Source organism: Saccostrea echinata, unplaced genomic scaffold, assembly GCF_033153115.1.
Source record: "Saccostrea echinata isolate AGI-Se365-2 ecotype Australia unplaced genomic scaffold, CSIRO_AGI_Sech_v1 ptg000002l, whole genome shotgun sequence".
Classification (NCBI taxonomy): Eukaryota; Metazoa; Mollusca; class Bivalvia; order Ostreida; family Ostreidae; genus Saccostrea; species Saccostrea echinata.
This window is the reverse complement of record NW_026889751.1, coordinates 13367426-13380374: the sequence shown is the minus strand read 5'-3', so window position 1 is coordinate 13380374 and position 12949 is coordinate 13367426. Positions and strand designations below refer to the sequence as shown.

Here is a 12949-nt window from a genome sequence, read left to right as displayed (position 1 = left end):
GATATATATTTTTGAAAGGAACAGATTACTTGGAAGAGTCTCCCAATGCCTGCATTGGACTTTGAGAGAGTCGCCCAATGCCTGCATTGGCGCTTCTGAGAGTTGCCCAATGCCTGCATTGGCTCTTCTGAGAGTCGCTCAATACCTGCATTGGACTTTGAGAGAGTCGTACAATGCCTACATTGGCTCTTATGAGAGTCGCTCAATGCCTGCATTGGACCTTGAGAAGTCGCCTAATGCCTGCATTGGCTCTTATGAGAGATACTCCCAATGCCTGCATTGGACCTTGAGAGACTCTTCCAATGCCTGCATTGGACCTTGAGGGACTCTTCCAATGCCTGCATTGGACCTTGAGAAGTGACCTAATGCCTGCATTAGCTCTTATGAGAGAGTCGCCCAATGCCTCCATTAGCTCTTATGAGAGAGTCACCCAATGCCTCCATTAGCTCTTATGAGAGAGTCACCCAATGCCTCCATTGGCTCTTATGAGAGAGTTGCCCAATGCCTGCATTGGACCTTGAGAGAGTCTCTCAATGCCTGCATTGGCTCTCATGAGGGTCGCCCAATGCCTGCATTGGACTTTGAGATAGTCGTACAAAGTCCGCATTGACCTTTTGGAGAGTCAGGCAATGACTGCATTGCCCATTGAGTGAAAGAGAGTCCCAATGCCTACATTGGCCCTTTAGATATTCGTGCAATGTCTGCATTGGCCAACGATGAACAAATTCTTTTGACAGATTGTCATGAAATTCTTGCATTGGCTTTACTATAAAAAGATTTTCAAAATTTTTTAGACGTTGGTGATTCTTAGCGGGAATTTACAAATAATATTTCATTTTCGTAATAATCATCACTGCATTGCTGGTTTATTTATTTTCCAAGTGTTCAAATAGATTTTGTATTCCTTTAACGCTAAATTGCATTAGTCTATTACATTTAGAACAATTTCAGTTGCATATGTGATTAAGATAAAATTCAAATCAGAATGAGAAAAAAATTGAATGAACTCATAGTCAATATTTCCGTAAAGACTTTTATATGAATTTGGAAATGGGCAATTTAAGGACCCTCTCTACACTCCACCCTAATTTCAGGGTACTTTTGTGTAGTTAGACTGACCCATCATTTGATATAGAAATAGAATAAATTTTAACCTGCACTGTATGACATAATTTAAAATAAATCCAAGTATTCTAAACACCATATTAGACCAAGATAGATTAGTTGAAAACTTTATTTGCATGTATTTTCTCCATTTGAGAAAGCAAAAGTGAATTTTATTTATAATTACTTCATTATCTTTGAAGATTTTTCCTGGATAAAAAAGGCACGCTCCCTATATTAAAAATGAATTAGTTAATTTCAAAACATCCTCCTTTACGCTATATAATTTTCTCAAAGTCCAAAAAAACATTTTTCATCAGTGTATAGAGGGTCCTTAAATTAAAAAAAAAATAATTCAGACATATAAAATTTAGTTGAGACTCCATTATTGATTATATAGGGAAAATGCATAAATTCTTTCAAAATTTTCTTCTCAGCCCCTGGGTATTTTTCAAACAAAGGAAGTGCATGGTTATGATAAGGAAGAATGCCTCTTCCAAAATTGTGAAATTCATGGCCCCAGGGTCAGGGATTCTGGTGAAGGGGCCTGGGGGGCTCTATTGATTATATAGTGAAAATGCATAATTTCTTTCAAAATATTTTTTTCTACTATGGTTATAAAGCAAAGAAACAAGTGTATAGTTATGATGAGCAAATGTGCTTATTCCAGAGCCAATGGGTCAGATGTTCTGGTGTAAGGATGGGGCTTTGTTTATTTAATAATATAGTGAAAATGCATTTCTTTGAAAATTTTCTATGCTTAATTGGCATATTTGAGGCAAACAGAGAAAAGTCTTAATATGCAAGGGTATTTTTACCAGCATTTTGAACACCTGGACCATTTAATCAAGTGTTCTGGTCCTGGCCAGTGCTCTATAACTTGTATTCTGCTGAGCAAAGTTATTCCCCTTTGCCATTCACCTTTGATAATAAATCACTGTAAATAATGTATTTGAATGCTTAATAGAATAAGAGAATTATGCAAGAATATATATTGTATAATACAAAGAGTACTTTCATAGTTTTAATGATCAGGTATACTTGGAAATAATAGATGAATAAAATTGAGACATAAAAAACTTATCTTTTTTAATTGTTCTTCAAAGGCCAAGAGAGGCCAATGTGAGAAGTAATAATATGGGGTTAAAAAATAGACTGTTTGTTAATAGTCTGCATGGTAATAGTGATAAATGGGGGACAGATAGATACTAGACCAATTATTTTGTTGATGCAAATCATACTATTTTCTTGCTTTTGGGTAACAAAGCTTCATTTATCAGTTTATGCATCCTCTAAATTGTTGTATTGTACTCAGGTGACCGTTAAGGCCCTTGGGCCTCTTGGTTTTTTTATGATTTTTAGAAATAGTACATCAGATTTACAAGGAAAACAAAATGTTGAAACAAAAATGTCACACTGAAGAAAATGAACCTTTAGTAATTTTCCTCAGGATATGTATCAACAGGTCGAGGAATCTACCATATATGGATATTGTTGTCATTGCGCACAGAGGTGCTTACAGCGAGCAATTGTCCAATCCAATGAATGAGCCGAAAAGCATGATGGTCTACTACATGTTTATATTTTACTACAAACACGTGGGTCAAGCAAATTTAGGACGCGATTTCAAATGACTGCAGGAAAGTCAACTAATAATTATTTTTAATGTTTTTGTGAAAAACAGGAAGAATAGGTACTAATTAAGATTTTCCATGCTCACATTAACAAATAAAGTCAATTTTCCGTGTTAAATAGTACGTTGAAATACCGCTCACAAAGTCTTCACAAGTAAATAAGAACCCAGTTTTTATAACTTGATATTCGTAAATTTGCCATGCTACTGGTGTTATGTATTCATTGTTACTTTTTTATTTGTTTACTAGAAATTAGAAGTTAATGCAGTTATAAAAAAACATAAGTCTATTGCTGTACGGTATTTTAATTCTCATGTACATTGATCATAGAACGTGAATTGAGTAGCATATATATAGAAGTTGTATACGTAGTAAACAATGACAATACGTGAGTACACCTCAGAGTCGATTCTTTTGGACTAGGGAATAGTCACGTGAAATTCATACTGACTGATAGTACAGCACGGGAAAAACTGCCAGGCTATTGTCAAGAAACGGACTTATACAATGGAGTGAAGAAAACCCAAATTTTACCGTTTTAAAACGTATGTAAATGTGAGCATGGAACTAGTAGATAATGATGTACATATTATATTAATTAAGTGTGTAAAATGCTTGCAAAAATGCATCACATCTTTCCGAGAGCGATTTCAAAAACTGGCCTTTTCAAAACGTACATGTAGTATTTTATGTAGTAACCCATAATGCAACTCATTTAGCTGATTGGTCGGTTTGCCAGTCACGTTGGGTGCCTCATTAAGCATGTAAATTTATTCTGACGTCACAGAAAATAGTTTCCTCGACCTGATCAAGGCGAATTGCTAAGCTTCCAAAGCATTTTGAAAATGACCACTTAATCTAGCTAGTAACTGAGAGGATTCACTTACTGCATGGTCAATAGACCTGATTATAAATATTCCTGAAGGCAATTATAGAAGATATAGCTATATATATTCTTCAATTTTTAGCTCTTCTGAGCCAAAGGCTCAAAGAGCTATTATGCTATGGCCATTTGTGCGGTGTGCGTAAACTTTTTAGAATATGGGCCATAACTCAAGAACCCCTTGGCCAATTTTTGTCAAATTTGCCACAGGGTATCCTTGGCCCAAGGGCTCCCGTTTATACTAAAACTAAGGTTGTGACCCTTAAACAAAGGGAGATAATAAGGTAAATAAAACCAAAAGTACTGGTTGCTAAAAAATCTTCTGAAGAACCACAGGGCAGATTATCACCTAACTTACACAAAAGGATGAGGATATGTTGCAGATTAAAATTTGCACGGGGATTTACCTTGAGGCAAAGGGCGTGGTCTCAAGGTCACTTCAAAGTTGACCAAAAATTACATTTTATTAAAATGTTGATATTTTGCTTACTATAATGACCAGGATCATCAAATCTTGTCAGTTGATGCATCTAAGGACCTCATATCATGTTGACTCAAAAGTAGGTCACAGTGTCCTACTTTTTAAATTTTGCGGCCATTCTTTTTAAAAATGATTTAGAGGCATATTTTGAACAATTTAAGGCCTATGATCATCAAATTTGTCAGTTGATGCATCTTGGGTCCTCGGAGTAAGTTGACTGAAAAGTAGTTCAACGTGACATACTTTTGAAATTTTATGGCTTTATTTAAATATTTCAGGCTCTAATTGGATTAGAATCATTAAACTTTGTCAGTTGATGAATCTTGGGTCCGATTCATATGTCGACCTAAATGTATGTCACTCTGAACAACTTTTGGAATTTAATGGCGATATTTAAATATTTTTGGGAACTAATTTGATTAGAGTCATCAAACTTTGTTGGCTGATGCATCTTGGGAGTTTGGAGTATGTCAACTGAAAAGTAGGTCACTGTGACCTGATTAAATATTTTTTAAGGTACTAATTGGCTTAGAATCATCAAACTTTGTCAGTTGATGCATCTTGGGTCCTTAAAGTATTTCATTTGAAAAGTAGGTCACTGTGACCTACTTTTGAAATTTTATGGTTATAATTAAATATTTTAGGTATTAATTGGCTTAGAATCATCAAACTTTGTCAGTTGTTGCATCTTGGGTCCTCAGAGTATGTCAACTGAAAAGTAAGTCAACATGACCTACTTTTGAAATTCTGTGGCTTTATATAAATATTTATTGTACTAATTGGCTTAGAATCATCTTGGGTTCTCAGAGTGTTTTGTCTAAAATGTAGGTCATGATGACCTACCTTTGGAATTTCAAGGCTTTATCTAAATATACAGGATACTTCAAATAGAAGTGGTAGGCTGTACAGTTTATTAGAAGAAAAACAAAAAAAACAAAAAAACAAAAAAAACATCAACTACCAAAATTCCTTAACAAGCAAAAAAGGTCATCAGACGTTTTTATTGAGGGGGCACAAGCACACATTATCTATGTTTACTATAGTAATCTATATATCGGCAAAATTATTGGGGGGGCACGCCCCCCCCCCCCCCCCCCCCCCGGTTGCTACGGCCATGTTAATAGTATCTGTTTGTGATTAAAAAATCAGTAAATAACGATGGAAAGAACTTGCGCATTCAATTCAGGTGTCATACACAATTAAAACACTGGAATGCTAATTTATGTGTAAAATTCAGTCAAGTTTTTAACAGCTACAATATATATTGTCCCATTTTGCATATATATCCCTTTTATTATGCATATTTACTTCTCAAACGTATCATTTTCTCTGTAATTGATCTGACTTAAACATCAACTTTGAAAGTAAATATCTCCTTTTTTGCAAATAGAATAAAAAATCTGACAAATATGATCTCTTCCGATGTCTTTCATGTAGCATGTCTGAGTACTGGCATAATTGCCATACTTTCCAAAACTTTGCACAGACAGTTTTTGTAGACCCATCATTTTTGCCAAAAAATCGCCATTTTTGTGTGTGTGTGCGCATGTGCGGACTCTTTTTTTCAGAGTCATTTTCAGTCTCAATTTCTTACTTCCAGAAATGCTGTTTTTGGAGTTTGTCTAGACTAATCAAGCAAACTGTCATGCTGTTAGTAAAACGATAATAAATGACCCAGATTTTCATGTAGCATGGATGGCTAGTTTGTCAATTACTGTAAAAGTGGTTATTTAGGCAAGGGGGAAATTTACACTACGTATGTGGTAAGCTTAGAACAGCGTAAAATACCCCTGCGCATATGGTCACAAAATTTGAGAGCTGAAAGCTCAAGTGAGCTTTTCTGATCACATTTTGTCTGTAGTCCGTCTGTCCGTCTATCTGTCTGTAAACTTTTCACATTTTCGACTTCTTCTCCAGAACTACTGGGCCAATTTCAACCAAACTTGCCATAAAGCATCCTTGGGTGAAGGGGATTCAAGTTTGTTCAAATGAAGGGCCACGCCCTCTTTCAAGGGGAGATAATAAAGAATTAGTGAAAAATTAATAGCATCTTTTAAAAATCTTCTTCTCAAGAACCACAGGGCCAGGAAAGATGAAACTCATGTGGAAGCATCTTCAGGTAGTTTAGATTCAAGTTTGTTCAAATCATGACCCCCGGGGGTAGGGCGGGGCCACAATGGAGGATCCAAGTTTTACATAGAAATACAGGTGACTCTCGATGGCTCGAACTCCGATCTCTTGAAGTTCTCGATCTCTCAAAGTGAACCTCCGGTCCCGTTTTTTTTCCTCTGTATAACTAAGCAAATTTACTTCTGATCTCTTAAACTTCCGATCTCTCGAAGTTCTCTATCTCTCAAACCAAGAACTGGGTCCCGTTACACACATTTCATTGTTTTTTACTCTCTATCTCTCGAAGTTTCGATTGCGTACAACCCTATCAAGTGTAAAATTAATGCAGCTTGGACTTGTCTGGATAACAGTGACCGCCTGAGGCTGGCATGGAGGTGTTAATTGGGTGTTTATAAAGATAACACTATACCTGTGAGCATCAGAGTGTTGATATAATAATTGATTATAATTGGTAAATTATAAACGAATTGCTTCACAACTTATTTTGACTTTGAAGACAGTGAGACGATAATTTTTAGAAAATAATTGAAGAGACATGTCAATAATTTTCCATAGATTATGAAGTTTTATTAGAGTCTACCTAATCCCAGTATGACAAACATGCACGAGAAATCCTATCTCAAGAATTAAATACCGATTTAATACGAGAATTCTGGTGAAGGACCCGGTCAACCTCGGGGGGTAGCCACACTGACGATTGTTATTCAGGTTTCATGTAATCATGAAATGAGAACAAATAAATATTGGAACTTAAAGAGATAGTTTTATTTATTCAAAATACGATCATTGTTGTTGAAATCAAGTGAATTACCTGTAAACACGAATGAAAACGTGCAATGACGTTATCAACATATACTTCCGGTATTTATAATAGTAGAACATTGATGATCGGAACTGAAAATTATGGATTTTATTCACTTTCTATCTCTCGAACCCCTCGATCTCGAGAACTTTTCTTGCGGTCCCTTGAACTTCGAGAGATCGAGAGTCACCTGTATATAGGAAAAACCTTTAAAAATCTTCTTCTCAAGAACAGCAAAACCTTGATGAGTCATATTTATATGGAAGCATCCTCAGGTAGTGTAGATTCAAGTTTGTGCAAATCATGACCCCCGGGGGTAGGGCGGGGCCACAATGGAGGATCCAAGTTTTACATAGAAATATATAGGAAAAACCTTTAAAAATCTTCTTCTCAAGAACAGCAAAGCCTTGATGAGTCATATTTATATGGAAGCATCCTCAGGTAGTGTAGATTCAAGTTTGATCAAATCATGACCCCTGGGGGAAGGGCGGGGCCACAATGGAGGATCAATTTTTTGCATAGAAATATATAGGAAAATATCTTTAAAAATCTTCTTCTCAAGAACAGCAAAACTTTGTTTAGTCATATTGATATGTAAGCATCCTTAGGTAGTATACATTCAAATTTGTTCAAATCATGACCCCTGGGGGTAGGGTGGGGCCACAAGGGGGGATCAAAGTTTTACATAGAAATATAGGAAAAAACTTAAAAAATCTTCTTCTTAAGAACAGCAAAGCTTTGTTTAGTCATATTGAAATGGAAGCATTCTCAGGTATTGTAGATTCAAGTTTGTTCAAATCATGACCCCCGGGGGTAGGATGGGGTCATAATTGGGGATCTAAGTTTTACATAAGAATAAAGAGGAAAAAATCTTCGTCTCAAGAACAGCAAGGCCATTTGTTATATTGATATGAAAGCATCCTCAGGTAGTTTAAAATTAAAGCCCCCCGTAAACTTTTCAACACTGAATTGATTTGTGCTTTTACCTAGCCATTGTGTTCAGGTGAGCAATGTAGCCCATGGGCCTCTTGTTAATTGTGCAATGAAAAATGCATCTTCATATTAAGTATTATATAGCAATGTCACGCAATTAAAGCTTCAAAACATTGATACTCATTTTCATTTTATTTTATGTACTATATGTCTCTCTTAATTTTAAATAATTAGTCCAAAAGATTACACAAACTCGTAGTCACTACAAACATACCTATTGAATTAATTGTCAACTCTCCCCACGCAGAAAAAGATAAGTAGATCCCGCTTTTGACTGTGCAGATCGCAGTTATATTTAGCAATCCTATCGATGAACAGTATTAATTCTTTCTGTTTTGTTTTGTTTGTTTGTAATTATTTCTAATTTATTTTTCTTGTTCATGTGTGGAAACTTCTTGACCTTTTCAAAAGGGAACAACTCGATGTTAGTAATGATGGCCATGTAAATTTTTCTCGGTAACTCTTGCGACCGCATATATTACACCCACATGTATTATGTTTGACAGTCCAAATGCGTACTTAACAACCAGTGTAAATAACCATGTATAGTGACCATGATTATCACTTGACTGACAAGCAATATCAGTCATACTCTTATCATGTGCATTTTGCAGGTGTTAACATAAAGTTTAGGCTTCAAGAAGTTCAGGCTTTATGTACAGAGAGATCTTTCTTCTTCTGATTTTCAGAGATGAGTATGACTTCCTGCCAGTTCAAGAACCCAAACACAACAGAAGTCCCTTAGTTTTACAGGAGCATAAGTTGGGGATTGAATCATGGAGTATCAAGATTCTTTTTCAGTATGCTTATCATCGGCTCATCTCTTGGAAAAAAAACTTGCCACAAACAAAGTTCATAGGTATGTTAAATGGCTAGGGTCCATTGAAAAAGAAATTGATAAATATTGATTGATGAAGGGTAACCTGGTTAAGAAAGCTAATCAACCTCAACATGCAGTAATATTTTGCAGACCAGAAAATCGACCAGACTTTGACATATTATTGTTTTATTAACAGCATGACAGTTTGCTTGATGGGGCGTGCTAAAATTTTGTATGCTGATTGTCATATTACTCATCGATTGGATGTTTGATTTCAATGGAATCATCTGTCTGTCCATCTGTAAACTTTTCACATTTTCAACTTCTTCTGAAAAACCACTGGGCCAATTTTAACCAAAGTTGGTAAAAACATCCCTGGGTAAAGGGAATTCTAAGTCGTTATAATGAGGGATCAAGCCCCCTCCCAAGGGGAGAGACTCAAGAAAAGACAACAATAGGATGGGGTCATTAAAAATCTTCTACTCAAGAACCATTGGGCCAGAAAAGCTGATACTTATTTGGAAGGTTTCTGAGGTAGTGTAGATTCTGAATTATTCAAATCTTGTCAAAGGTAGGATGAAATAACAAAAGGGAATAAAATTTTTACATTGAAATATATAGGAAAAATCTTTAAGAAAAACCTTCTTTTCAGGAGCCGCTGAACCAGAGAAGCTGAAACTTATGTGAAAGCTTGTTAAGGTAGTGAGATTCTAAATTGTTCAGATCATGGTTCCCAGGGGGTAAGATGGGGCCACAATAGGGAATTAAAAGTTTTACATTGAAATATATTGGAAAAATCTTTAAAAATCTTCTAAGAACTACTAAACCAGAAAAGCTAAAACTTTTGTAGAAGCTTCCTAAGGCAGTGTAGTTTCTAAATTGTTCAGATCATGGTCCCTAAGGGGTAGGGTGGGGCCATAATAGGGATTATAAAGGGAAAAATTGTTGAAATTTCTTAGGAAATCAAAGCCCTGATGAATCATTTTAATGTGGAAGCATCCTCTGGTAGTGAAGATTCATTTTGTTCAAATCACAGTTAGTGATACAGTGATAGTTGCAGACGATTGAAAAATCATCGTTGGAAGGTTGGTGATGCCGACAATCAATAGCATTGCAGCTAATTCGATAGTCACTATATAGACCTATGTAGCTACTTAAAATGCTACATCGTAATATAGATTAACTTTTTAGCTCACCTGAGCCAAAGGCTCAAGTGAGCTTTTCTGATCAAAATTTGTTGTCTGTCGTCGTCGTCGTTGTCGTTGGCGTTGTCGTTGTTGTAAACTTTTCACATTTTCATCTTCTTCTCCAGAACTACTGGGCCAATTTCAACCAAACTTGCCACAAAGTATCCTTGGGTAAAGGGGATTCAAGTTTGTTCAAATGAAGGGCCACGCCTTCTTCCAAGGGGAGATAATTAAGAATTCGTGAAAAATTAATGGCATCATTAAAAAATCTTCTTCTCAAGAACCACTGTGCTTGAAAATATGAAACTTATGTGGAAGCATCCTCAGGTAGTGTAGATTCAAGTTTGTTCAAATCATGACCCCTGGGGGTCGGGTGGGGCCACAATGGGCGATCAAAGTTTTACATAGGAATATATAGGAAAAATCTTTAAAAATCTTCTTCTCAAGAACAGCAAAGCCATGATTGGTCATATTTACATGGAAGCATCCTCAGGTAGTGTAGATTCAAGCTTGTTCAAATCATGACCCCCGGGGGGTCGGGTGGGGCCACAATGGGCGATCAAAGTTTTACATAGGAATATATAGGAAAATAAAAAAGTGGTTCGGGGGGGGGGGGGGGGAGCTATGTGGCCCCTGGGCCTCTTGTTTATGTAGTGTTTCCTTTTTAGCTCACCTCAATGAAGTTTGGGGGAGTAACTTAAAGCCCTATGTTGACCAACTTGCATGGATGATACATCTAAAGATGGACACTTCTAGGCTTGCTTCTGATGCTGAATCTGACCTACATTTTTCGGATGAGTGACTAGGTTAAAGTTTTTGGAGTAACTTAAAGCCCTATATTGACCAAACTTGCATGGATGATATATCTAAGGATGCACACTATTGGACTTGCTTCGGATGCTGGATCTGACATACATTTTCCGGATGAGTGACCAGGCCACCTTTAAAATAATGTTTGCTTGCCCTCTCCTGACTCAAGGTGAAAAAATTAGGTCGGTAAGTAGGTAAAAAAAAAACTTTCTCAGAAAATTTCAATTTCAATGCTAAATTTTTTATAATTTATGGTCCAGAATACATAAAAAAAAATAATTGCTTCCTGGAGGTTAAAAAAAGTTTTGAGTTGGGCCATTTTTAGCCAGTCGGTCGGGAGAGGGCAACCAAACAATTTTTTAAAGATGGCCCCAGGTTAAAGTTTTTGGAGCAGGTCTATTTTCCGAGTAACTATAAGCCCTATATTGACTAAACTTGCATGGATGATACATCTGAGGATGCACACTACTGGACTTGCAGATGCTGGATCTGATTATCTCTTTTTATTATTGAATCTGAAACAAGTCAAGGTCACTGAGAGTTTTTTTTTTAAATTTATAATGTTACATTCTAATTAAAATATATCTTACCATTTTTTTTTAAATGTTTATTCAATGGTGATTGATAGACATATTAAGTAATTTTTTTTAAATAGAAAACTTCTTGACAAGACAGTTATTAAATCAATTGAAGAGAGTAGAAAAAAAATATTAAAAGAAGTCATTAGGTTTCAAAGAAAGCCACATAATAAGTGACAATAAATGTATACTAGCTGTGACTACCAATTAAGATACAAACTATATTTTTCAACTTTTTTTTTTTTCTTTTCACAAAGTTCATTCTGGTGAAATGGACTTGGTGACCAAGATACAAGATCAGTATGATTTACTTGTAGACACAAAGGGAAACTAAGGCCAAATATAAATATCGATATTGTCCATCATTCATTTCTGGTAGCTTGAGAGTCTTCTCTAACTTCAAACCCTGTATCTAGGTACTGGTAATTATCACCTTTGATTGTGTTGAACTTATATCTTGACTAATTATGCCTGTGTTGAACTTATATCTTGAATAATTATGCCTGCCCAGCTAATTACAGGTTATAATTCATTGAATTATTAGTCCCCTACCGGTGAAACCGGAGGGGACTATAGGTTTCCTCTGAGTCTGTCCGTCCGTCTGTCCGTCCGTCTGTCTGTCTGTCCATCTGTCTGTCTGTCTGTCTGTCCCTCTGTCTGTCTGTCAGTCTGTCCCACTTGGTTTTCCGCACTTTTTTCCTAAACGCTTGCAGATATTGAGCTGATTTTTGGTATGTGAGTGTATCTTGATGAGTTACAGATCAAGTTTGCATTTCGTTCCGCTTCATTGATTTTTGACGGAATTACAGCCTTTTCAATTTTTAAGGGTTTTCCGCAATTTTCTTCTAAACGCTTGTAGATATTGAGGTGATTTTTGGTATGTAGCTTTACCTTGATTAGTTATAGATCAAGTTTGCATTTCGTCCCGCTTTATTAATTTTTGACGGAATTATGGCATTTTCAATTCTTAACGGGAACCAGATTACACTTGCCAGTAGGGGACTAGTATTGCTAATGCAATACTCTCAGAATGCTTGTTACCTGTGCCCGCTGGTCATTAGAGAATTCTCGCGTGGGGTAATTATTGTCCCATTAATAATCTATCCTGTATTGACAGTTTTTAGGAAAAAAGTGCGGAAAACCAAGTGGGACAGACTGACAGACAGACAGAGGGACAGACAGACAGATGGACAGACAGACAGACAGACGGACGGACAGACGGACGGTCAGACTCAGAGGAAACTATAGTCCCCTCCGGTTTCACCGGTAGGGGACTAAAAATAAGTGGCCGGATTAGAGTAGATAATTTGTACTAATTATGAGCAGTTAGTTCTTTAAATAGCGGCCGGTTTACAGAATAGGCAAGATCTGGATTGAACAAAATTTATTAAACATAAATTATAAAGAAAATTCAAGGGACTAAATTATTACGCCGGAGTGAACAACATGCTGGAATGCACAACATCCAGATTCAACAAGTTTGACTATATATATATATATATATATATATATATATATATATATATA

At 36.1% G+C, this 12949-nt stretch overlaps 1 protein-coding gene across 1 annotated transcript in view; it reads left to right on the top strand.

Moving 5' to 3' along the window:
- Nucleotides 1–12949, top strand: part of LOC133173141 (protein prenyltransferase alpha subunit repeat-containing protein 1-like) — a 71350-nt gene that overhangs the window by 29969 nt on the left and 28432 nt on the right. Inside the window, exon 2 of the mRNA XM_061308084.1 lies at nt 8717–8886. Coding sequence (XP_061164068.1) covers nt 8717–8886 — 170 coding nt within the window. The remainder of the gene's footprint in view (nt 1–8716; nt 8887–12949) is intronic.